The sequence below is a fragment of the Vulpes vulpes genome, chromosome 12, assembly GCF_048418805.1.
Source record: "Vulpes vulpes isolate BD-2025 chromosome 12, VulVul3, whole genome shotgun sequence".
NCBI classification, from domain to species: Eukaryota; Metazoa; Chordata; class Mammalia; order Carnivora; family Canidae; genus Vulpes; species Vulpes vulpes.
Window position 1 is genome coordinate 82,204,872 of NC_132791.1, and position 26,168 is coordinate 82,231,039.

A 26,168-nucleotide genomic window follows, 5' to 3' on the forward strand; every position below is an offset into this window, starting at 1 on the left:
TTAACATTTCCTCCCACCCCCCTCCCTTACACAAACCCTCTGGCTTCTTCCAAGGCTCTGGACCCTTCCCTTCTTCCCTCCATCGCTCACACCACTTTCACAAACTCTGGGCCATGCTGACCTCTCACATCCGAGGGTTTCAGGGCAGAGGTTCCAGAAATCACCTAATTCAACCATACATCTGATAATCTGACCGCTCTTTCAGTGACAGGAAACCAAGCCCCCCTGAAATGGCACATGGGCCCTAAACTTCTAAATTTATGGTGTCTATCATCTAGCTTGCCTTAAACAAACTTACCCTGTTCTCTGCTGATGTACGAGTAATGGTCTTGTCTTCTTCAGGGCAGCCTTGCCTTCCTCTCCAGAATGCATGGAGTAGAAGCAGAGACAGGCTGCTCGGTGAATTTAAAGGAAGACAGCCAAGGGCATAATTATTCCCCTCCAAGTTCACAGACCCACCTCCCCAAAGCCCTAGAGTAGACAAGATGGAAAAGTTTTGTGAAAACAGCCACAAGCTTGAGACCAGCTATAATGGTAGCCCGTATTCTAGATTGTTTCTCTTCCTCACAGGTGTTATGGGCTGAAGTGGTTCCTGCCTCAAAATTCTTATGTTGGAGCCCTTAATCCCCCAATAACTCACGATGTGACTGCAATCAGAGACAGACTCTTTTGAAATGAGGCTGTGAACATAGGCTCTAGTCCAAAGAGACCAGTGTCCTCGCAAGAGATGTGGACACACAGGGGACACAGCAAGGACACCAGTGCAAGTGTACAGGGGACCAGTGGGAGAGGCAAGAGGGGACCATCTGCAAGCCAAGGAGAGCGGCCTCGGAGGAAACCAACCCTGTTGGCCTTGGTTAAAGTCAACCTCGATCTTGGGACTTCCTGGCCTCCGAAACAGTGAAAAAGAAATTGGCTGTTTAAGCCACGCAGTTGGTGCTATTCTTCTACGGCAGCCCTAGCAAACTATCATGACAGGTGTCTGAGTTTAGAGATTTCAGAAAACAGAGACCAAATCAAGCACTTGGGTGCAAGCAATTTATCTGGAAGCGATCCCAGGAAGCAGGAGTTAGGGAACAGGGCGGGAGGGGCAGGTGTATTATTAAGGTGTGTGAACCTGGTCATGGCTATGGATGATAGGGGGGGACTCAGCTGCGGCCCCCTGGAACCATTCTGGAAGGCAGGGACGATTTACCCTCTGGCTCCCTTCCACTCCCAGAGGGCACGGGGTTGCCTCCAGGTGGGTGGCAGTGTGCACACCAGTAGCCCTAGAGAAGCAGCTGGGGAGAAAGCAGAAAGTGAGGCTGCCTGCACCTACACCCAGATACCAGTGCGGGGGACAACCCAAGCTCCAAGGACATGGCTCACACAACCAGGTAGAGGCAGGCCCCCGCGATGGCATGTGGGACCGGAAGGAACGTCCAGGTACTTGGCCACGGCTGACACGGCTGGTTCTTCCCCCGGAGGCAGAAACAACATTCAGGCTGCTGGAGGCAGCAGGACCGTAATGGACCATTTCGAGGTCATGGACATGGACAGATGCTGGTGTCAGCTGCTAGACGTGGCCATGTCGGGGCACAGGGACATCACTAGCTACTGGGGAGGGCATGCTGAGGGATGCTTGCTTGCGCACACCCACCTTCAGCAGATGCCTGCAAACTCTGTTATTGTTAATGAGAATTTTGGTTGGGCCTTTTTGCTGTTTTCCAAAGCTAATCTAGTTCTTTTACAATCAGCCTGTTCCCTTTGCTGTGACCGGCCTTTGAGCTCGAAGGTAAATTCTGCCAATGATGAACAGAGCGCGCTTGGATACTGTACAATCTCACTTAAGTTTCAGGTAATGCCTGGGAGCCAAACCATAAAAAGGATTCTCTCTCCCATCCAGGTTTTGCCTCTGAATTGAGTTTTTAGGTCAAATACAGGGCACTTTCTGAACATGAGTTAAGAGATTTCCAACTCTGGTGTATTCGAGCCACCTTCAAAGACCAAGGAATGTGACTGGAGAACACAAACTTTTCTAAATTCCCTTCAGAAAATTTTTCTTTCTTTTTGGCAAATAATTGCCTGAGATTTATTATTGAACACTTTCATCAAGTCCAACATCCAAGATAAAGTTATGCAGGGAGATGCCAGACATGAGTGGTATTTCCTGGTATTTTCCAATCCTGAGTCCTATCTTTAGGGCTGCCAGATTTAGCAAATAAAAAAGCAGAACGCTCAGCTGAATTACAATTTCAGACAAACAACAAATAATTTCTAGCATAAGTATATCTCAAATATTGCATAGGCCATACTTATATTAAAAGGCATTTGTTGGTCGTCTGATTTCAAATTGAGCTTGGCATCATGTGTTTTATATGGCAATCCTACCTATCTTAATATTCCAGAATGGAAAATTAGCAGAGTCAGAATTTTAAAGTAGGAGTTCTATTTAAAATACGAAACTTCCTGTTTTAACTTTGATAAACTACAGCAGAATGTTCAAAGCATGACTAGCTTGAACAGGCTGCTATCCCAATAGCCAGGGTTCGTTTTAGAACTGATGGTTCATTCTAACAACTGGGTTGTTCCGTTTGAAAGAAATAAGTTCCAAAACAAAGATTAAAGTTCCCCTAGAAATCCGTGTGTGCGAGAATAAAAAGTCACGTATCATCTGTATTTTAAAAAAAGAGTAATTAACAATGTAATTAATCATATAGCTTGCCACTGTTTACTTACTTGCTCACAAAAACATTAAAATATCAATGACACCTGTGGGTGGGTCAATAGAAAGCCACTGAGAAAATTTCTGAGAGGATCTGAAAGCTTTCTACGGTCTCAAGCTATATGGCAGAAGGAAACCATTTCCTTTCAAACTTCCTCCTCCCCTTACAGGTTGGTTAAGAGATGGTTCTAGATTTTTGGTATTTTGAAGATTTTTCATATGGAAAAACCAATATACATTAGAGAATGAATAGGACTTTGCCAAAAAGGCCGCCAGCCTGGGTCACCCCAGGAAGACCATCACCAGAGAGCAGGGCTTCTCGACGTCAGCTCAAAGGACGCTGGGGCCCAATAATTCTTTGTTGGGTGGGGGGCTGCCCTGTGTGTTGTAGCACAATTAACAGCATCTACCCACTAGATGCCAGCAGCATCCCCGCTTTCCCTCTCCTCAGTTACGACAACCAAAAATGGGAGCAGACTTGACCCTGGTTGAGAACTACTGCACCCTCGTTGAGAACTACTGGACTAGGAGAACCTTTAGTGTCCTGCCTCTCCCCTGGCAATTGAGCAGTCCTGAGTTCCAGCGATTTTTAAAAATACCATTGCAGGGCAGCTTAGAATAACAAGAGTGAGAGAGAAAGAGAAAGAAAGAGAGAGAGAGAGAGAGAGAGAGAGCAACGATAAAATCTGCACCAAAGCCATGCTGATCGAAATGGTTCTAAATATACATACGGTGGAATTAAAATAAACAGGTCTATCTAAAGACACTTTCGAGCCTCTGTACACATGCGGAGTTGTGTGCTAACATGACACTTAGACGCTAGACCTGCTTTGAGCCTGTCTCTCCAACTTCTTCCCCAGACAGAGCAAGAGCTAACCTTTCCGATCACCTGCTACATCCCTGGCCTGCATTCTCATTCATCCCTCCATCTCTACCCTGAGAGGTAAGTCATTAATTCTCGTGTGTTATGGTGAAGGAAATAAGGACCTTGAAAAGGGAAATGGCTTGCCCAAGCTCCCAGAGTTCATGAGATTTTCAACTTAAGTAACTCCACAGTCTAATCTCATCTCAGCTAGAGGGAAAAATAAAGTCACTAAATGTCTCTGACTTTCATTCTGTTTCCTTACCCGTTACCTGGAAATAACATTTCTTAGTATTTTTTCAGAACTGCTCTAAGAAGCCAAATGCAGTTTACTGGGTTATTTGAGGGAAGGGACCAAAGTCCTGGCAGCCGTCGAGCAATGATATGCAGCGATTTCTGGGCGAGTGTAACACTCAGTCGGGCCTGCTGCATTGGAGCTGGAGCTGGGCCCATCTCAAAGGCCAGGAGAACCACACCCGAGTCTGAGATTTGCTTAGGCTTGAAAATGACCCAGTGCCACTCACTTTGAAAGAATACTATCAGGAATGTAAATAGTAAACATCATAATTAACCCTTAGTACTTTGAAAAGTGTAGGAAGCCAGAGACCTCAAGTCTAGTAGGGGAGGGGTGTGGTGAGTGGTGGGAGGGAGGCAACTCACTCTGGGGCTCCCTGCCTTGCACAAGGTCGGAGTCACCTGCAGTGGTATGCCAAATGCAGGGTGGCAAATGAGTGGCCACTGGAGCAGCAGAAGTTCCCCGAGGTCCTCAGGAAGCTAAGGGCTACGGTGCTAGGTGTCTGTGGCTTTAGTAGTCAAATCACAGAAGGTCTGAGTGGAAGGAGGCTTTAAAGATCACGCACATTTGGGGCACTCGGGTGGCTCAGTGGTAGAGCATCTGCCTTTGGCTCAGGTCGTGATCCCAGGGTCCTGGAATCAGGTCCAGTACTGAGCTTCTGGCAGGGAGCCTGCTTCTCCCTCTGCCTCTCTCTCTGTGTCTCTCATGAATAAATAAATTAAATAAAATAAAAAGAAGAAGAAGATGATGATGATGATCAGATACATTTGATAATAAGGAACTGGAGCCTAGAGATGAAAGGAATGATCTTGACCATCCAGGCTGTGAGCCCCACCAGATACCAGGTCCCCCTGAGTGTGACCACACAGCAAACCCACTGCTGCCCAGGCCCTGGCCAAACCCACCCTCCTAAGCAGCCCCCTGTGCCCTGTAAGAGATCACCGTGCAGCCTGGCCCACCTCCAGCACAGAGTCACATTTGTCATCTACCTATTTTGCAGCAGTTTCTGGACCAAATTATTGTTTTGCACTTCTAAGATGAAAAGGAGCAGATACAAAGTGTTTCAGTAACTCTGGCAGGAGAAGCTGAAATAAAACGTTTCATCTGTGGGTTACAAAGTCTCATCAGGGTAAGAAGCAGCCATAGGAGCAAACCTAGCGAGGTTCTGGATTCCTTTTAGATGGTAAGAAATGCAGTTAGTTTGAAGGTGGTTCACTCTGCATGGGGGAGGCAGGCAACAATGGTGGTGAACACCTCTCTACTTCATTACAGATGCAAAAACAGCTAAAGCCACCTCTTACACAAAAGTTTTCATCCTCAATCACTTTCAGACCCAGATCACCCCATCCCCCCCTCTGCAAACACACACACACACACACACACACACACACACTCACACACACATCACAGTGGAGAACATACAGTTGGGTGGTTTGGGTGCCAGGAGGCCATAGACTATTCGAAGAGAAAGATGTCCCACCCATCGTTTCATGAAGCCACATTTAGATTCTGGGTCTAATTTCAACAGATATCAGCATAGTAGAGCTACAGTTACAGTGGACAGATCATTTGTCAAGAATGGAAAAATCCGGGATGCCAGGGACGTTGTCCTGGGGGGTTGGGGGGGGGGGGCGGGAAGGAAGAAGTGAAAATACATTTTAAAGGCAATCTGAAGGAAACTGCTATGAGCAGAGTTAAAGCTGACGCCCTGGGAGTGACAGACAGACAGCTCAGGTCAGCGCGGGGGAAGCCACAGACCAGACGCCACAGTTAGCTCGGCGGTCACCAGCAGCGCAACCCTGACGCGCCCACCTGTGGCCATGCTCCTGGGGCGACACTAGGTGGTGACCGGGGAGACACCGGAACCTGGAAGCTCGGACGAGAGTGCAGATAGAACGAACAGGGCTGCCGTTGCTAAATAGATAATAAGATGATTATAGATTCATTTACCCCTCAATCGGGAAGGAAACCTCGCAGACTTTCACAAAATTAAGATTGCAGTTATGCAGTGAAAAGGAAGAGTCCTTTGATGAGGCGCCTTCTGTTTTACAACATACAGATCAGGGGACGTGGACTGATTAAACACATGAATCAACGACGGAGGCACAATTATCTATTTTGATAAAGACCTATAGGATTCAATAGCGATTCCTCTATCCTTACCACCAGCGATTGTTGAAGAAAAAAAGGAAATGAAATGATTTAGGATCTGAAAACAAACTTGACCCTACCAATTACCAATTTAATTACACGTACATGAGAAATTCACTAAGCGCCTAATCGTTTATATTCTGGAGTAGCAGTTCAGCACAGCTAGTCTGATATTTTAAATTATAATTTCAGGTGGACTCATTGTCATGGGCCTCTGGGCCCATTTTACACACAGAATCAATATACTCCCACTAATAAATAGGATTACTTTTCTAAGGCTCCCGGTGGGTGCTCAGCTGGACTTCTGTTTGGGAGGCAGTTTCAAAGTTCTCCTAAAGAACTACTTCCCTGATGTTAACCCTCGAGAACAGAAGGTGCCTGAAAGAAATTGAATCAAGGGGCAACCACTTGCAAAGGAGGTAAGCTTAGCCCAGCAGGGAGATTGATGCAGACACCGAGGAAAAAAAAAAAAAGATGCCCGTTTAAATTCTCCTTTGCAGCAATGTATTTCCAGATCCACCAAGACCTTTCTTTTTTATTCCTCCACCAGAGCCACACATGCTACCTTTTCTTTGAAAAAGCAGAAGCTCCCGGGGTTGGGACGATGGCCTTTCCCTTGGAATGCCCTGGAACATCAGGGGCTGCATTCCACACCCTAGTGCTTCTAGCTGGAGAAGCATTTAGCGAAACCATTTCCCTCCCCTCGAGTTTGTGTCTTGCACAGTGGTCCCACCTCAACCCAGTGCCTGAATGGGAACACATGCCCGTACATGCCCGTATTTATGAGGCTGGATTTTTCAAGCCTTGCTGCTCTAAGATTGGGAGTCCTTAGGGGGGCTCTCATTGGCTCTTCCACTTCACACAGTAAACGCTGACCACCCCCCATAGCACAAGAGACACCTCATAACCCATCCCAGAGGCCCTTAAACATCCTGGGAGTGACTCGATGTGTCTGGCTGGCATCAGGATTAAAGAAGAGATTGGAAATCACTTGGTCTGTGGAATCCTGCTTCTACCACTGTCTAGAAGCAGGGCCTGGGACACACCGCTTAACTACTGAACTTCCCTTTCCACATCTACAGATGAGGAAGGGTTGCTCTACCAGATGTAGTGACATACACAAGATGCTCATTGCCACGACTGGCATATGAAACTATTCAGTAAAGGCAGACAAGAATTATTTTCCTATTACCCTAAATTCGCAGTAGATAGAGGGGGATACTATTCACATAGTAGGGGGGAGATAGAGCCCAAGTCTGTAAAACTGCTAGAAAGTATAATGTTGAACACTGTCATTTTTATGATAGAAAAAAACAGTATAAGAGAGGTGGTGAGATTTTCCCTATTTATAGCAAAACATACCATTAAAGCTGCTGTATTTAAAGCAGTGTGCTATTTCCTTAGAAAGAGACAAAGAAAACAGTGGAACAGAGTAGAAGGTCCAGAATCAGACCAATACAGATCCATATGTGCATGCACACCCACATACTTTCATATGATAAAAGTGGTATTTGTTTTTTTTTTTAAAGTAATCTCTACTCCCAAGGTGGGACTTGAACTCACAACCTCGAGATCAAGAACCACATCCTCTACCAATGGAGCCAGCCAGGCGCCCCAAAGTGGCATTTCAAATTCATGGGGAAAGGATGAGCCATTCAGTAAAGGGCATCAGTATGACTGCCTATCCATTTGGGAAAATATAAAGTTAGATCTCTAACACACACATATACAAACATGCCCCCTTCCAAGGAGGCTAAAGATCAAAATAAAAAAAATTATGAAATCAGGAGAAGAAATTACAAAATATTGTTATAATTTAGGGATTAGGAAAGACTTTCCCAAAGCAAGCCACCAAACTCATAAACCGTTAAGATTATAGTTTTACATATTTTAAAAAATGAGCAAAACTTTGGTAGAGAGAAATATTTCATAGATAAAATTAATAGGAAAATGACAAAAAGGGAAAAATATTTACTACACACACACACACGCACACACACACCAGAAAAAGTCCAGTATCTGTAACTCCTTAAAAGTTCCAGTAATTCAAAAAGAAAGTTATAAATAGCCTTATAAACAAAGATCATAATGGATTCCAAGAGGCAATTCACAGAAATACAAATCAGAGATGCTTAAATTTACATCTGCAAAATGAGTACAATAATCCTACCAAATTCACAGGGATGTTGAAGTTTAAATTAATAAATGCCATGTAAAGTGCTTAAAACAACCGTGGCACATAACCACACTCCATAAATACTAGCCAGTAGCCGTGATAGTAGTAGCAGTGGTGGTGGTAACTAGTATTCATTAGGAAAATACAAAATAAAAATCAGACGGCCAAACCATCACTAGCAAAATTGCACCAAAGACCAACATTACCCCAATATTGGAAAGAGTACAGAAAAACAGGCATCCTTTACTCTGGGAGCAGGGACAGGACTTGCTCAGCCTCTCTGGAGGACAATTTGGCCTTACCTATCAGCATTTTACCATCTGCGCCCTGTGACAGAAATATTCAGTATATAGAAATGCCACCTACAGAGAAACACACGTGCAAAAACATATGTACAAGGACAGTTAAAACCAGAGATAACAGAAGCCACACTCACACGGGAAGAGCTAACTATATTCTAGTGTATCCATACAACAGGCAGCAGGGCAGCCATGGTGAAGCACGAACACCAACATGGAGATGTGTTTATGGCCCTGCCAGCCACAGACTGCAAGCCACAATTTGCACCTTCCTATAAAATATGTATTTGCAGATGCACAAAACAGGGAAAGGCCAAGCTGTTATTGTGGTTACATCCAAGGAGGGAAGCAGGACTAGGAAGGAGGACAGGGTATTGAAGATTTTACTCCGCTGATGATCTCTGATTTCTTTAAAGAACCAAGTGTGTACTAAAAACACGTTTTTTTGTTTGTTTGTTTTGTTTTAAAAGGCAACACAATCAGTGTTTCATAGCAGTCATCGGTGGACACCTGAGTAAATGACAGGGTCCGTTATGTCCCTACACCAGCCACATCTGCAGATGCGCACCGGAGAGGAGCTTGCACGGCTGGATATGGACAGGCCCATTCAACGTGAACCTGACTCTGCTAGTGACCTCCCGATCAGGAATGTGAGGCCACAGCTATGTCAGCAACTGGCAGTTCAGTGTCTCAGGGTGAAGGAGTTAAGTTCACATGAGAGTTTACCAGGCTTCAGAAGTCTGATTTACAAAAAGTAGGTTCCTCAGGGGCAAGAGATCCGAGTTCCCAATCATGTCAAGTTGGGGCCTACGTGTCTTCCTACAGAGATCCCTTCTCTACGGCGCAAAAATAACAGGAGACTTTCCTTACCTAAAAAGGGCAGCCAACAAGCTGGCCATTTCAACACCATTATTCTTGTATTACAGCAAAAGGTAAAAGCAAGACCCAACAGAACTCAATGTGTGGCAGCCTGTAACTGTCAAACGTGACAACGTAGGCCTGGACCCATTTAAAAAATATTTCTAAAATGCATCTACAGTAGATAGCATGGCTAACTTTCGCTCCACAAGGCAAGGCGGGAGGACCACACCCTGGACCTGGTTTTGAGAAGGATGGCAGTGGCTGAGTCATGCCAGACCTTCAGAAGTGGCCGGTGTTTTAGGGCCACGCCTTGGCCACCCTTAGGACACAGAGCAGCAGACGTCGCAAGTCAAGGACTTAGAAAAGCTGATCCTCACACTCTCGAGCAAAGCAGGAAGCAAGAAATGAGTAGTGCTTGCCGTACTTGCTCGACCTCTATAATATCCTCAACCGCAAATGGCAAACTTAAAACTGTCAAACTTAAAACTGTCACTGTCACCAGAAGTTGTTTGGCTGAGAGAGGGTGGATGGAAAGGAGGCGGAGTTGCCCACCACATGGCTAAAGGCACATTTTTAGAGAAACACCAAGACACACCTGGCCATAATAAAGCCACATGATCCTTCCCATGCATCTTCAAGACAGCCTTTTATCAAAAGAAACCATCATTCCATTCCAAACACTCCTTTTAACACAGAAGCAGTAGCCTTTATAAACTGAGGACAAGTTGCTTAGAAGCAGACCCTGGCTTAGGCTGGCGCAGATGTAAAGAATTTCTGCCACTCTGATTAGGGTCTTTTTTTTTCATCCTTCTTCATGAAGGAAAAAAAAAAATCAGGTTAACATCTTTGTTTGTTTCTAGTTTCTAAATTTAATTACCTATATAAAAGTTTTAACCAATCAAAATTTCTGATTCCATGATTATGATTATAATTTACACAATGGTTATTCATACCCATTCAAACCGTGGGTGGTCAAAAGCTTTTCACACAAAGTAGTGTGCGATCTGTTTAATGCCTTTATCGGGGACAGGGGCAGGAACTGCAGGGACTGGTAATCGAGTGCCAGGCCAGCTCCAAGCTGGATGCTTTCCCGTGGTCTCTCATTTCATCTGCTCCTCACAATATCTTTAAATACCCAAATTACCAGACACGTAAGGAGAGCAACCATTTCATTTCCAGATAAGTCCTGTACATCTGGCTGGCAATTTGATTCTAGAGATTTTTAGTGGTGCCAGATAAGGGGACCCTGAAAAGAGAGGAGGAATTAAAATGAGGAAAATATTTGTCAAGCAAACATGTCAACAGTCTCTGGAGAAAAGGGAAGCAGTTTCCCTGTTTGCTGGATGATGAAAAGCCCAAAGAAGGCTAAGAATTTGTGCTACTGAGTTCTGGGCTGTGGTGTGCAGGATCCTCCCGGAGTCCTCCAGTTTCAGGGAGGGATGCCAGGCCCAGGAAGAGGTCAAGGGGTACTTACTGCCAGTTTCCAACTGTCTTCATACACCCAAGACTATTATTTGGGAGCTCTGTTGTTACTAGCACCATGGAGGCCTTAGCATTCCCCAGGCCTTCCTTGTTGAGGCAGCTGTTCTCAAACCATGCCTTTCAAACCTGGTGCACCAGAATGGGCCGCGGGGGTGGGGGTGGGGGGGGAAGGGGAGGGCTGTTTAACCCTACACTGCTGGTCCCACCCCAGAGTTTCTGACTCAGTAGGTCTTGGGTGTGAACGGAAATTCTGCATTTCTAACATGCTCCCAAGCGCTGCTGCCTGTCAGAGACCACACAACCAAGAACCACTATTCTTTAAAAAGAAAAAAAAAAAAAAAAAAAAAACAACAACCAGAATCCATTAAAGAAAGGAACAGGGTTATTTATTATGTGGCAAAATCTTTATTGGTTATGACCCGAGCCACAGAAAGGTAGGGTATTTTGTCCTTTGCTGTATGCCCAGCGCCTACAACAGGGGCTAGCGTGTACCAGGTGCTCCATACGTATCTAACCAGGTAAGTCAAATCCATCAGGATGCTCCAAGCTGGAGCCTGGCCTACCTGGGCACGAGTGAGCCAGGGAAAGTGATTGTATCCATACGAGCTACAATGGTAATGGCTGCAAACAATTTTTGTTTTGTTTTTCATGGTCACAACAGAATACATTTTTAAATCACAACTGGCTTTCAAGGAAAAAAAAGAAAGGAAAAAAAAAGGCCCTAATTTGTAGCATGTACCATTTTCCTTGGTGTAAATATTTCTACCATGGTCCATTACAAGCTATCAACATGCCATCATTGAATGCAGAGTTAGGGAGGGATGAACACAGTTGGCTCTTGTGAGCAGTGGAAAACTTCCATACACCCCTGGACACAGTTAAACATTGTACAGAGTCCACACCAGGGCCACTCAGTTGACCTCTTTGTGGTATTTTCTTGTCTTTCTAGTCCTGTGGTCGAATACTACTTTAGAATGCAAAGTAAATGATATGCATATTCCTTCTAAAGCATCTCATTCTGAAAACTCTAAAACTCAGATTTTGCATGTTTTAGTGTGCAAGTTGGAATGAAGACTGAGCTATATAGTGTGAATATAGTACCTTTTTTTTATTAGTGCAAGTTAAAATTGTGTCACTTCATTCATTTCTGTTATCTGCTTCTGTGTGTACCATAGTTAATATCATCACTTGCAAAATGTAGTAAACATGATGTCAAAAAAAACAACAACCAGTTTTTCTCTTCGTTTACAAATTTAATCTAGTTCTCAACAATGTGTAAATTTCCTGGTTGGCTGGTGTATTTCAAAATGTTTGGCTTGTACAACTACTATATATAATGAAAAATGTATATTATGCATTTTTCTCTTATCAAGTATTTGATGCAAATTAATGTTTCTCAGCGGACATTGATTCACTTCTGCTAGCTTATTGAGAGCACACTGACAGGTGTTTCTTAAATCTCTACAGACAATTCCAATTCTTTTTAAAAGATTTTTACCTTTCTAATTTTTTTGATATGTACATTTAAGATTATTTTCTTCTGAGAATTTGTTAGGGATTGATTGATTGATTGATTGATTGATTGAGGATGGAGGAGGGGGGAGAGGGAGAGAATCCTAAAGACTGTGCTGAGCATGGAGCCCAACTCAGAGCTCAATCTCAGGACCCTGAGATCATGACCTGAGCCAAAATCAAGAGTTGGATGCTTACGACTGAGCCACCTAGGTGCCCCGTTATTTATTTTTAATTGAAGTATAGTTGACACATGTTAGATTTACAATGATTCAACAATTATACATGCTAGGAAATGCTCACCACGATAAGTGTAGTTACCATCTGTCACTATATGAAGTTATTGCAATATTATTGACTATGTTCCCTATGCTGTACTTTTCATCCTTGTGACTAACTTATTTTGTAACTGGAAGTACGTGCCTCTCACTCCACTTCACCTTACTTGGTAACAGTTGGTGGTGTGCTGGGATGGAAGCTCTACTTAACAACGATGGTACTACTACCGACAGTCATACAGACATTGATGGCAAACACTTCTGAGTTTAGCATGTGGCTGGCCCTGGAGCCAGCACTACATATGTTATGGCACTCAACTTTCACAACAGTCCTGTGAGGTAGGAGCCCCAATTCAGGTGGCGGAAACGGAGGTGAAAGGGGAGGTAGTGTGTCCAAATTGTCAAAGCATGGCATGGTCACACTGGCATCAATAACCATGGTGGCAAGTAGGTCCTGAGCAGGTCTGTCTCAATGACCCAGGTCAGTAAATGATAAATGCAAAACTTCCTGGGCCTTCCCTGAACTGCAGACTTCGATCCTTTCTTCTGGAGAAGTTACAGGGAGGCTTCGAGGGGCCGATTCACAGCATGCTTGACCATACACCAGGCAGGGCTTTGGCAGGCTATGCAGAGTGCGTTTTCTCTCTATCATCTACGAAGTGTGGGAGCACAGCTCTGGGGTTCCACGGGAGATTAGGCATGCCAAAATTAAAACCCAGCTATGAGAAATTACTTGCTTTAAAAGTCTCTACCAAACTTTAAAATGTAAATGTACACTTCAGATAGAAGATGCATCTCTGGGATCCCCTGTTTCTGTCCTAGAACCTCAAGGTCTAGGACAGTGGTTCTCAATGGGAATGGGGGTCGATTTTGCCCAACTCAGGAGGCCATGTGGCAATGTCCACAGACAATTTGATCGTCATAATCAGAGGGGCTACTGGCAGCCTCTGGCCAAAACCCCAGTGGTGCCAAAATCCTGCTCCGCTTTCAAACATCCTAAAGCTTTCTCCGTCCTCCCCCCCCAAGTCTGGGTGCATAAGAAACTCCACTGATACTATCTTACAGCCTTCGCTGTCTTTTATCCCGTCTTAGTGACTAAAGAAACACGTTCCATCTTGCCTTTTCTCCTGATGAGGGCAAGAGCCTCTTGGTCACCCTTGAAAGCCTCAGAGTCCTGGGAACTGCATTCCGCGCAAAGTGGGTATGCGATGGGCTATCTGTCCAACACTCTGCTTTCCCTGGAGGGGGTAAAAATACTGAGAATTCAGACTCACCAGCACTCAAAGAGTTTCTACTGTGGAGGTGGGGGAGAGGTACACACTGAATCGGGAACACACAACACATTTCCTATAAACGCTATCTCAATGAATCCTTCCAAACATTGAAGGAGATAGGGAACACTCACTATTAGGTGCTCCGAGATCTAATGGGTAAAAGGTCTCATGCCAGTTTCTGAAGCCAGATCTTCGAGCCCTGTGCTCTTTCCATGTCACTGGGCTCCCGGGCTGAGAGCCTTGCGTCCTACAAAATCCCAGATTCAGGGGGTCTGAGATGCTCACAGGGAAAAGAGCAAAGTCAAAGGTTGGACACTTTACATTACTGGTATGATTGCAACAAAATCAGTCAGTTCCAGGACTGCTACAAATGGGCTTAAGTACAAGTTACATATTTAAAAATTAATTATAATGATACTTAGAATTTACAGGAGTCTTTCCTCCAGAGGAGTACTCAAAGACTCATTTTTAAATGCTGATGTGCTAGAGCTTAGGGAAATTCAAGAATTTTTTTTTTAAATCAGCAAAATCAGAGAGCCTAGGAAATTATGGTCCGAAGAGCCATCTTAGTTCAAGATGTGATTATGTGACCTTTCCTTATGCACAGCACTCACTAGCTGGCTGCAGCCTTCCAGAGGTTACAAACCATGGGCTTTCTCCAAGCAGCCAGGAGTCAGGCCCAGACCTGATAAGGCACATAATAAATAACTAATCTGATGGCTTGTCTCTGTGAGCCCTCACAGTATTGATCCCCCAAATCAACCTGTTGGATCTGTCTCATTTTAATATTAATATCTCTTCTCCCTCTGTCAGGGAGAAGTGAAAACAACGTAAGGTTTTGGTGGCACCACATTTTTTTTTTTTTTTAAGTTAGGGAGGCCAGTTCTTGGCTCACCATCATTCAAGACTCCAACTATGATCTCTATGCCAAAGCCACGTTTCCAGTGCTGGATTGTCTATGGTGTCACTCACAACTAACTCCTACCAAATAACCATCCCCTCCCCCTAGCGCACACCTTGATGAAGGATGTGCTCAGCCTCATCCAGTCTGTCTAACAGTCCCAGGAGCCTGTCCCTCACATCCATCCTGCCTTTTCACAGTCACAGTTACTATCCTGCTTCCAGACTCATTAAATCTATGGTACCTATCTATGGCACTCATTATATTTATGGTATATTAAATCTATATACCCTACATGGTGTGACCTGGTTCTCTTCTCGGGGGAATTTCTTGGCTTTCTGTTCACTGGGTAACCTGTTCCAGGCAGGCCTAGACCAATAGAATAAAAAGCCTTCCTGCTACAGGGTAAAGTAGATCCCCTGAGGGTAGGACATCCAGCATATTCTATTACCCTGTTCCCAGCCCATGTTGCTGCCTGGCATGCAGCAACCACCCACTTGGACCTCCTGAGCCAAGATTCTCAATGCTTTGGGAACCCCTTCTTGTTTCACCCACTTTGGGTTTTGGGTAATCTTCCGATGGCTTGCCTTGGAAAATACCTGGAAATACAGGTGTTGGAAATACAGAGGTGGGCATGGGGTACCAGTGCACCTGGCCCAGGTTGCTGGGGCCTGGTCTCTTCCCTCTGATTGAGGAAGGAGGTGGAATGAGCCTGACACTAGTGCATTCATTCATTCTGCAGGCAGCTTCAGCCTTCATTCACCTAGGCCTTCCAGTCTCAAGAACCTTTGCTCAGCTATTCCCAGCAGTGTTTGCCAAATGTCCCAGGAGATCAGAAGATCTTGGTATTTCCCTCTAATTGAGGAGGGTAGAGGTAGAGCCTGGAACCAGTGTTATAGGCAATTCTTACTCTCAGGTAGGCTTGGAAAAACCCCGGGCTATTTCTTTTTTGACAGGTATCTTGAGTTTCTACTATATAATTAATACAACGCCAAAGACCGTAGAGGATAAAAGCCAGGAAGAAGCTGAGACTTTGTAGCCAGGCTCTTTGGGTTCCATTTCTGGTTGCCCCACTCATCAGTGGGGATCAGAGCCAGCCCCTTAACCCCTCACTGTCTGTTTCCTCCTGTGCAGCACAAGCACCATGATAATATCCACTTCATAGGTTGTTACATGGATAATGTGCTAATGTGTGTAAAGCACTTAGTTTAGTGCCCTCCACACACGTGGGCACTCAATAAACATTAGCTATTATTATCCCATAGACCAGAGACTGCTGAGTGGCAGCCCTTAAGCCAAATCTGTCCTAGAGACCTATTTTGTTTGGCCTGCACATTTTCCTATTTAATCGAGCCAACATTTTAAAACTGGTAGATTTCTGGCATTATAAGAAGGTTGAAGATGTGGCAACACACAGGGCTTTGCCTTCCCCTCTGGCAGACATTGCCTAGGGCAGGGCCCCATGGCCCCCTTTACATAGGGCATTTCTTCTTCAAGCATAGCCTCCACACCCCTAACCCTCCACCCCCATTAACTCCCTGCCTGACCCTCGCAGGAAGGCCAGTCCCTATTCTAGACCAATTTTACCAATATACCCAATGTTAGGTCTTAACCATTCCCCCATATTGACTTCAATCCAACTGGTCTCTCCTTATGTAACCTATCTGCTGCTCCCTAACCTCTGCCTTAGGGTGTTTCCCCAGCCATGAACAATCTCCTCAATCATCCCTCTCCACCTGGCTCAGTGGTTTCAATGAGAATGCACAGCAAAATGATCTGGGACAATTCGAAAAAACAAAAACAAAAACAAAAACAACCCACAATCCATATCTGGATCCCACCCTCACAGATTCTAATAATTAATCTGGGTGGGGCCTGAGTTTTGGTATTTTTTGAAAAGTGCCCAGATGATTCAAATGCGCACCCCGGTGTGCTCCAAGACAGATGACCATGGGAGCTCCCCACTCTCATGGCCCAGCTGGTGCTTCCTGTCGACACCACACAACTGAAGACTGGATGAGTCTTGTTTTCCTCCCAACTCCTGTTTAGTCTTGCTTGAGAATCACCTTGTGTTTAAAGCCTGTCTCCCCAAACAGACTGTAAACTTGAGAGTGGGCGGGTCACACCTCATACTTCTTTTGCATCCCCAACAGCACACCAGGGTGCCAAGCACACCAGAGATGAGATGTCTAATGAAAACGCCTCTCAAAACTTGCGGTCTCACGTGGAAGGGATCACACGAAAACACCACCGACAGATTTCTTGGAGCTTGGAGGAGTGAGTCAAGAACACCAATGATAAGGCTACAAGGAGACGTACCTCATGGGCCAGTGGGAATGAGGGCAGCAGAAGTGAGGTTGAGTGGGAGGAGAAGGAACCCACGGGCAAAGGGCGACCTGCAGCCATCTCAGCACCCAGCCAGGCCAGCATCCAAGCGGGGAGGAATGGGAGGCCGAACGGGAAAGGCGAGATTTCACCGTATCCCGAAGAACACCAGGGAAAAGGTTGTAATTAACTGGGTAAGTCACAGACGCAGCCGGAGAAGGCTGCAGTTCTGGCATCCTTCTGGAAGCCAGGCAGAAGGGTTCCCCGATTCCAGAGGGCACCACAGCCCTGCCCTCCCCTCCCTCCCTCCTCCTACCCTGACAGCACCTCCAGGCCAGCGGAGGCCCAGGGTGCTCAGACACCCTGATTTCTGCCACAGTAGACGGTGCAGAAGTGAAATCGTGTTAACCGCGCAATGCATATTGGTAGTGCGGCTTTATTAACACATTTAATCACGGAAACAAAGATTTTAGTCACGACGCTGTTACTACTGCTAGTACTCTCAGAAGCAGCAGCTCCTTCTCCCAAGTCAAAGCACAGCTTAGAGAGAGACACCCTAATGACCATGTCGGGCGCAGACTGCCCCGTGCCTCGCTCCTCCGCCCCTTCACCGCCACCTGAGGAGGGGTAACTGGGTTTAAACGAACACAGGGCTCGTGTGTCAAACAGGCCACAAAGGACAGCCCAAGAGGTGGCCGTGGAAGGGGAGGATGGTTCTGCCATCAATCTACTGACTCCGCTCTCTGGATCCCTCCCGCGCACCAGGCCTGGCCCTGCACACTTTACATTTAGGGACTCCTTCGATTTTGCCAACCCTGGGAGGCAGGTGCTGGGATTCTCCCATTTTGCAGGTGAGGAAGTTAAGACGCAGAGGTTGCTGGTGTTAAGCCCCAGTCACGCAGCTGACACGCGGAGCCAGAATGAGAACCCAGGCGCTGTGGCTCTGGCCTCCATCATCGGCCCCTCCTGCCCAGCTGCCCTTCACTCGCCTCCAAGGTGAGGGTATGGTTTCGTACACATGAGCCTCCCTCGCTCCTGAGGGCTGCCAGACCCAGCAGGGCTCAAAGGAGAAGGGGTTAGGGGCCACAGCTCTGGTTTCCTATCTCTAGGGCCTCGGATCATCAGAAATGGCACAGGGCAAAGGAGGGAGTGAGCTCCAATGGCGCGGAGTTCCCTTCCACAACCCCAGTGTCTTGAACCACAACATTTGGGGTCATGAAAACTAGAGCATGGACAAGCCCTTCTCAGCAGTTCAGGCAAGAGCATGCCGGAGGAGCCAAAAGGAGCCAAAAGGATCGCGGGGTAGCCAGGCACTAGCTGGCCAGGAGGACCAAGGGCGTTCAGCTTCTCGCCGCCTGAAAGGCAGACTCCATTTACCAAAATACCTTCTGGGAAAGTAAGTTCCACTGATAACCACAGCTGCTGTCATCATGCTCCTGACCGCTCACTGGCCAAGAGACCTTCTCTCCATACGTCACCCCTTTCTGGTCCGTAGATGGCAGACAGACAAGCCATATATCCGAGCCCCTAATGAGTGGGTGAGCTACAGCCACCTCAGATTATGTTTCACTTTTAGGCTTCAGGCTCGAAGTGCTTCTATTTTTAAGCTTTCTCAGTTCGACTTGTAAAAGAAGACATTTTAATGAAATTAGTTCTGGGTTTTAAGGGATGGTTGGCTTCCTCTGACAGAGTTAACTGACCAGCCACTCTGCTAAACCAGAGGGCTTCTTGCGGGAACAGCATCCGGACCAATGTGAAGGGGCAAGCACCTGGGACCTCTGAAAACCTGTCTAGTAACTCAGGACGTGCCTGGCCCTGGACAAATATGCCAACACTGGATCCATGTGGGGCCCCTGTCCTGGAGAAAGTTTCAAAAATCCTCTTAGGTTCTATTCTCTGTGAAGTACATGTTTCACCTTTTAAGGACCAGCAATGTGCTACACACAGAGAACCGATTTGTAAGTAACAAAGCTTTAAAAATGCTACTGTTTGTGTAGAGTCAGTCATTCCTTCCATTAAAAAAAAAAAAATCCCTTTCGTTTAACATCTAAAGCAGCTTTGCTTATTCTGAATATTTGAGAGTAAGTTATTATTCATATGTGTACATTAAAAAAAAAAAAAAGCAACCCCTCCTGAAGACCATCTAAAAGGTACTCAATCAATCCCAATTCTCCTATTTAGGGCCCATGAGACACGGTTAACTTTTTCTTGGTGAATGAGGCTTCCTCTAAGAATTCAAGTCTCCAATTTCAGTCCTGGCTTTGCCACTAGCTAGCTTGTGACCTTGGGCAAGTAACTGAACTCCACTGGGGCTGAATTTCTCCACCTGCAAAATGAAGGGGACTGGGTCAGATGATGATTCGAACAAAGACCAGTGGGAATCATCGATTGTGGCCTGTGTTAAACCTAAAGTACTGTTCTTAGGGACTGGTAAGTTATAAGAGTATTACCTGGACCCTACAGATAGCCCCAGACACTTGGGCCACAGCAATAGAAAGCAGACTAGTCACTTTTAGTTGACCCGTGAACAACACAGGTTTGAAGTAACACGGGTCCACTTATATGAGGTTGTCTTTTTCTTTTTTTGCAGTACTCTCAGTGTATTTTCTCTTCCTTGGGATTTTCTTAATAACATTTTCTTTTCTCAGGCTTACTTTATTATAACACTGTATATAATATGTAGGCAAAATTGTGTTAATGGTGTTATCAGTAAAGCTTCAAAGGGAGGCTATCGGTAGTTAAGTTTTTGGGGAGTCAAAAGCTATTCTCAGATTTTTGACTGTGTGTGTGTGTGCTATTCAAGGGTCAACTTTTTTTTTTTTAATCCCTTCCCTATTCCATCAGCTGTCAGTTCTCCTTATCAAACTCCAGCTGTCAGAAACCCCTGCCTTAGTTGACAAATCTAAGTAATGGCCTGTTTTCCTCAGGTTCTTCAGCAAAGTGAAGTGCATGGGCTTTGTGATACAATCTGGCAACCAGTGGGCTTTATCTCTTCTTGTTCAAAGAGATACAGCAGATGACTGCAGCCACCAGGGCCACAGGACTGACCCCCTCCTCCCCTACTTAAGGTCCACGGAAGATTAAGAACACATTTTTGTAACTTGTACATTCTTTGACTTCTACAAACACGCTGCTCTTTGGCGGTTGGGGGATGGGGAGAGTGTTTGAAGCAAAAGTGACAACAGAAAGTAAACCAATTTCCTTCTTATTGGAGCAAGAGCAATGTGTGTTATCCCTCTATATCAACCCATCCTGGGTTTCCTGGCCCCACCTCGGCTGTTTTCTAAGCCTTCGTTGTAAACTTCTCTCTGTGTGAGATACATTTTCCAAGTCACTCTGTGAAGCCAAAGAGCGGATCAGGGTAGGAGGAAGGAGATACCATTAGTGGTTTCCGATATTTACTGCTTTCCTACTTTATCTGTCCTTCTTCGTCCCATGAGAAATGATTAGCAGAAAAAAAATGCTTCTTAACAATTGTAAATACAGTCCCCAAAACACTATTTTTTAAGCAGCTAACAAGCATGAAAATATGCATTAAACCACATGCTTAGTACCTCAAAGAATTCAGGAAAGTTCCTCTTGAAAAACCAAATTGAAACAGAGAATCTGGTAAGAACTGAAATCTACTTTTGTGCCTTGCCCTCTGTGGGGTGGTTTCATGGCCCCAATGTGGGGCTCGATATCCTGAGCACAGGCAATTGTTGGTTTTCTCTCATTCTGGTTTAACAACGTTAGTGAGAAAGGAGGTGGTTCCAAAGGAATGGGAGCCAGTGAGCCTGGCAAACTGGATGTAAACTGGACAAATAGAAGACAACAAAATCCTGTGAAATCAGAAAACCAGCCAGAAAACAAACGAGGAGGTAGCTGAAGCTTTGCCAAATAGGTCCCAATCCAGTGGAAAGGGGGTTAAAGGTGTGTGGGTGGTATATCTTCTGGAAGGCAATAAAGACAGAAGAGGTTTTGTTTGTTTGTTTTTTTTAAAGTAGGCTCCACGCCCAGCATGGGGCCCAACGCAGGGCTTGAACTCAGGACCCCGAGATCAAGACCAGAGCTGAGATCAAGAGTAGGATGCTTAACCCACTGAGGCACCCAGGTGTCCCAAGACAGATGAATCAAAACTACTGCATGAGATCTCTGAGAAATGAGAATAAATGCAACTCCCCATCTGCCCTGCCCCTCCAGCCTTTAAATCTCCAGGTGCTGCTGTTTATTCAGGTCTAAGCTTTGAGTATCATTTTCTGTTTTCAAGTTAGCTTTACACAGCACAACATTAATCTCAGAATCTCCTCTTCCAAGTATTACACAAGGTGATGACCTATAGAAAAACAAAACAAAACAAAACAAAAAATCCTTTCCTGTTCGCAAGCTTGAGTTCCTTAGCTCACACTGCCACATTTAAGGGTGCTTTGTTTCAGAGGATGATTAGAGTGGCGCCCTTGGTACTGATTATAGTGGAGCTATTTGAACTGTCCAGAGTCTGGGCACTGCAGTATATTAAAACTTCCATTTTGGGGTATGTAGTGACTAAAAATTCTCTCCTAGTTTAAACTTGGCATCAATCATATAGCTCAGCAGAAGCAAGATTATTGAGTATAGAACCACAGGAACCCAGCATTTTTCTTTTATACTCACACAAGGAAAAAAAAAAAAAAAACCCAACAACAAAAAACCAGACCCAGCTATAGCATCTACGGTTCCTCCATTCTTACACCGAAATTTCAAGCACCATGGGTTCTCTCCCAGAGTATAATCAGTAGGCTGCTGTGACTGGATTAAATTAAATCAGATGTGAAAGGCTACTGTCTCATATTAATACATCCCAAATTTTCTAGGACTAGAAGGAAATAAAATTCACCTTCTTTTTAGAAGAGGCAGAAAATGAGGAAACCCTTTCTGCTCCAGAAAATAGTTCTTCTGGCTATGGTTCTCTATAATTCTTCCACTTCCAAGGGCTCACCATCTGAAAACGAATTTACCTGGAGCATGCCTCTGACTTGGTGACAATTTAGAGCACAGTTCCGCAAGAGCCACGAAGCACAGACTGCACCCAAAAGTTAGCAGTCCATGGAGTCATGGGAGAAGTAGAGCCCAGGTGAAAAAGTGAGGGTGAGTTGATCTAAATTTATCACATCTTAGGGCACAAGGTCATATACAGACAGTTTGACACCATCTCTGCATAGTCCCATCCTACTGACATGTCCCTATTTTACCCATTGCTAGAACCGCCATGTTTTGTGGATATAAAAACCCAAATTAATTGGGTATAATTAATTAGATATCACCTTAGAAAACTTTTAAGCATTTTATTCACATGTAAACAAAGGACTGTGCACCAAGTCTTAACACTATTTCTCTAAGTTACAGAAGAAACCACATTTCTGAATAACTAATTTTATTGGACATCTACCATTTGCCTGGCACTGTGCAAAGTCTTTTACACACATTATCATGGTTAACCCTTAAAAAGAACCTTTAGGTTAGTATTGCTATTGCTCCTATTTTACAGAAAAGGAAACTTTCTTAAGAAGTTATTTGCCTAAGATCATGAAATTTGTCAATGATAGAGACAATACAGCCAGTAAGGTAGTACTCATCTATTTTCTCCCATTAAAATGAGGTGAGGATCTGCTCCTATTAAGTTCTTAGATGTTCCTGAGAACTGGAACCAGGTGGGTCTGCAAATCCGGCCACCAGAAGAGAGTTCTCAACTTCTCCTTGGACACCAAGTGTTTAAATGGTCTCTCTGCTCAGGCAATCACTCAGCTACGCCCTAGCGGTCTTCTCACTTAGGCAAGGAGATGAACCAAATTTCAAGACTTAAAAAAAAAAAACAACAACAAAAAACTAACATATTTTCGATAAGAAAATCAAACTTTAGATTCAGTGCTCATGGCTTTGGAATAATAATCCCATGGAAAGAAAGATAAAAGTTTTTGAAATAACTTGGAAGACAGTGAGGATAATCTTTATACTTGAAATACAATGAAGCACATGTAAGTTTGTCCAGATAGCTTTGGAGGTTCGACAAGCAGGCTAAGACTCAAAAAGAAAAGAAAAGAAAGGAAAGAAAAGAAACACAAACCCAGCAATCTGGTGGTCTCATAGTTTCCCATTATCAAAACTACTCTCCCATAAATCTGAAGCCAATCCAAGAAATATGTCAATAGCTGGTTGTTTCGGATTAGGTCGAGGATATAGTAACACAACTGTGTAAGGGGCCAAGAGGCTTAAAATATATTCTAACCATGCTCGGGTCAGGTCAAGCGACAGTATTTAATGTGAACAGCATGGAATATTCTTGAGACTGAGACCCAGCATACTGGATACAGTATGTGTAAGTAGGTACTGTACTCTACCTCCCCCCTGCTGGCAGACCCTTGTCACTAAAAAAACGATGAGCTTCTTTTGAGACTCTATCACACATCCTCAGCAAGTATCTCCCGGGCTGGAAAGCAGTTAAGATCCAACCATGGGCGAAATTGGAAAAGAGTTAAGGGAATCAAAAACGTTCATTATTCCGAAACCCATCTCAGTTCCCAAAGTGCTGGCTACAGGGCTGACTTTCTCCAAAGAGCCCTGCAGAAATCTCGATCCTGCACAAAATAAATCCATCTGCAAGTGACACAAGGTGAGGTCAACGGCTGGTCTTCCTGACCACGTATCCGACTCTGGGTCCCTCTGCAGCCTCGTGGGGGCCAAGCCTCACCACGAGGGTGAAGACAGGAGCCATGCAGGAAAGGGAGAAAAGGAGAAAGGGGGGGAAGACCTCCGGGCCACACTTCTTTCTAGTATCAACAAAAAGAGAAGCCGCATCCTGACCTAAATCATCTCTCAAAGGCGCTTTATAAATTACAGGGACAAAGGGAGGGGGTGGCGGGTGGCCTGGGAATCCTACAGACACCCCACCCTCTGACCCGCCCCCTCCCCCTCCGCACCGGGGAAGGAAGACGGAAAACAGAGCCCGACTCGGCCCTCGGCGAGGAGCCCCCTCCGGCTCCCGGTCGCCCACCCCTCGGCCCCCGGGAACAAGAAAATCCACGTAAACAGCAGAGCCGCCCCCTGGGGCGGACACTCCCGGCCCGAGGCTCCTGGACCCAGAGGCCGGGGCATCTACTTAGTTGGATTTTTCTTGCTTACTCATTTCCCTCGAGCACCCAACCCCCCGTTCCCACTCCGAGCCCCGCTGCACCGCCTCCCCCCGCGCCGCACCCCCGCAGGCCCGCGCCCCCGCCCGCGCCCCCGCGCCGTCCCGGTCACTAACCTGCTGCTGTAAGGGCATTTCCGAAACCGGCCAGGCTCGGGGCGGCGGGGGGCCGGCGGGCGAGGGCGCCCGGAGGGCCGAGCGAGCGGCGGCGCCGGGCGGGGGCGGGCGCGGGCGCGGGGGCGGGCGCCCGGGGGTCGCGAGCGCCGAGGGAGGGTGGCCGCGCCGGGGGCGGTGCGAGGGCGCCGGGACCGTCCCAGGCCAGGGAGCCGGCGAGCAGGAGGAAGTGGGTGCCCCCCGCTCCCCCTCCAGCGCCCCCTCCCGCCGCCGCCTCCTCCCCAGTCACAGGCGCGTCCTCCGCGCACGTGTGCGAGACGTCACCGGCGGGTCCCGGGGAGAGGGACAGACCCGGGCGGCGGGACGGGAACGCGGCTGCCCCCGCCCTCCGCCGCCGGGGGGCGGGGAGGGGGCCGGGGGCAGGGCGGGGAAGGAAGGGGCCCGGGGAGAGGCGGGTCAAGGGCAGGCCCGGGGCCCGGCGAGCCAGGCCCGGGCGCACGGGCCACGCGGGCGCCGCCGCGGCCGCCGCCAGGATGCGCCCAGGCCGGGGCCCCTGGCCTCGAGGCCGCCCGCGCCCCCGCCCCCGCCCCGGCGCGCCCCCGCCCGCGCCCCTTTGTGGCCCGGAGCCGCAGCCCCCCGAGTGCGTCCGGCGCCCCGAGCACGGCCTGGGGACCCCCCGCCGGCCGGAGGGCCTCGGGGCCCGGCCGGCGCCGCCAGCCCAGCAGCCCCCCGCGCCCCGCGCCGCACCCCGGGGCCCCCCGCCCCGTCCCGCACCCCCACCCCCTCTCCCTCTCCATCCGGGGCGTGACCCTTTCCTACGCCCGAGAAGGAGGAAGCTTCGCGTGGCGGGGGGTGGCGGGAAGTGCGGGGGGCGCGAAAACTTTGCGAGTGTTTGACGTGGTGGGCGCCAGGCCCTCGCCGCCGCCCCGCGCGCCCGGCCGCGCCCCCGACCCGGCCGCAGGGGTGCGGGGGGCGCGCGCGCCCAACAATGGAGCCGCGGCGCCGGCGGCCGGCGAGGCCCGAGACGCCCCCCCCGCGGCGCGAGCCCCCCCCCCGGGCCGGGCGCCGAGGCATTACCGGAGGGCCGCCGCCGCCGCCGCCGCCGCGTCCCGGCGCTGGAGGCTGCTGCAGCCCGGCTCTGGCCGAGGGTCCGTGCGGCGTGGTGTAGAGGAGGCTGCCGGCCGTCGGCTCCGCGCCGGGCGCGCCGGGGAGGAGGGGGCCGGCGGCGGCGGCGGCGGCGGCGGCGCCGCTGTGGAGGGAGGAGGAGCAGGAGGTGGTGGAAGTGTTCGTGGTGAGGATCTGGAGGTACGCGCCCGGGGCGGCGGGGGCGGCGGCGGCGGCGGCGGGGAGGCCGGGGCTGCCCAGCAGTGCCCTTTTGTCCATGGAGGCTGCGGCGGCGGCGGCGGCGGCGACGACAGCCGCCCCCTCCCCACCCGCGGCGGTCACCAGGTACTGCTCCAGGGCGGGCTGGATCCCCTTTCTCATCTCTCGCTCCTGCTCTTTTTATTGCTACGGTATATTAACGTTTTGTTTTCAATTTCTTTTATTATTTGCAGCCGGAGTTTCCGAGTCTCTCCTCCTTCTCTCCTCCCCGCCCGGCGCTTCCGAGCCCCTTCTCTCTCTTTCCTTTTTATTTTTCCGCACCGCACGGGCCCCGGGGGCCAAAAATAATCGGGGCTCTGGAGAGAGGAGGGTCCCGGCCGCACGGATACCGGGCCCCGAGGGGGGATGGAGGCGTCGGGGGCGGCCGATGCAACGGATTGCGAGGCGGCGGCGGCAGCCCGGGTGCT

The 26,168-nt window shown here is 47.6% G+C and overlaps 1 protein-coding gene across 2 annotated transcripts in view; it reads right to left on the minus strand.

Moving 5' to 3' along the window:
* The window catches only part of E2F3 (E2F transcription factor 3), a 75,573-nt gene extending 49,447 nt beyond the window's left edge, over positions 1-26,126 (minus strand). The window contains exon 1 of one of the 2 annotated variants that reach the window (XM_072729044.1): positions 25,456-26,126. In XM_072729044.1, the coding sequence (XP_072585145.1) occupies positions 25,456-25,863 (408 nt within the window). In that variant the 5' untranslated portion in view covers positions 25,864-26,126. Of the gene's footprint in view, positions 1-24,381; positions 24,638-25,455 lie in introns of those variants that run through there. The other variant, XM_072729045.1, reaches the window with a different exon arrangement.
* Positions 26,127-26,168: the final 42 nt, after the last annotated feature.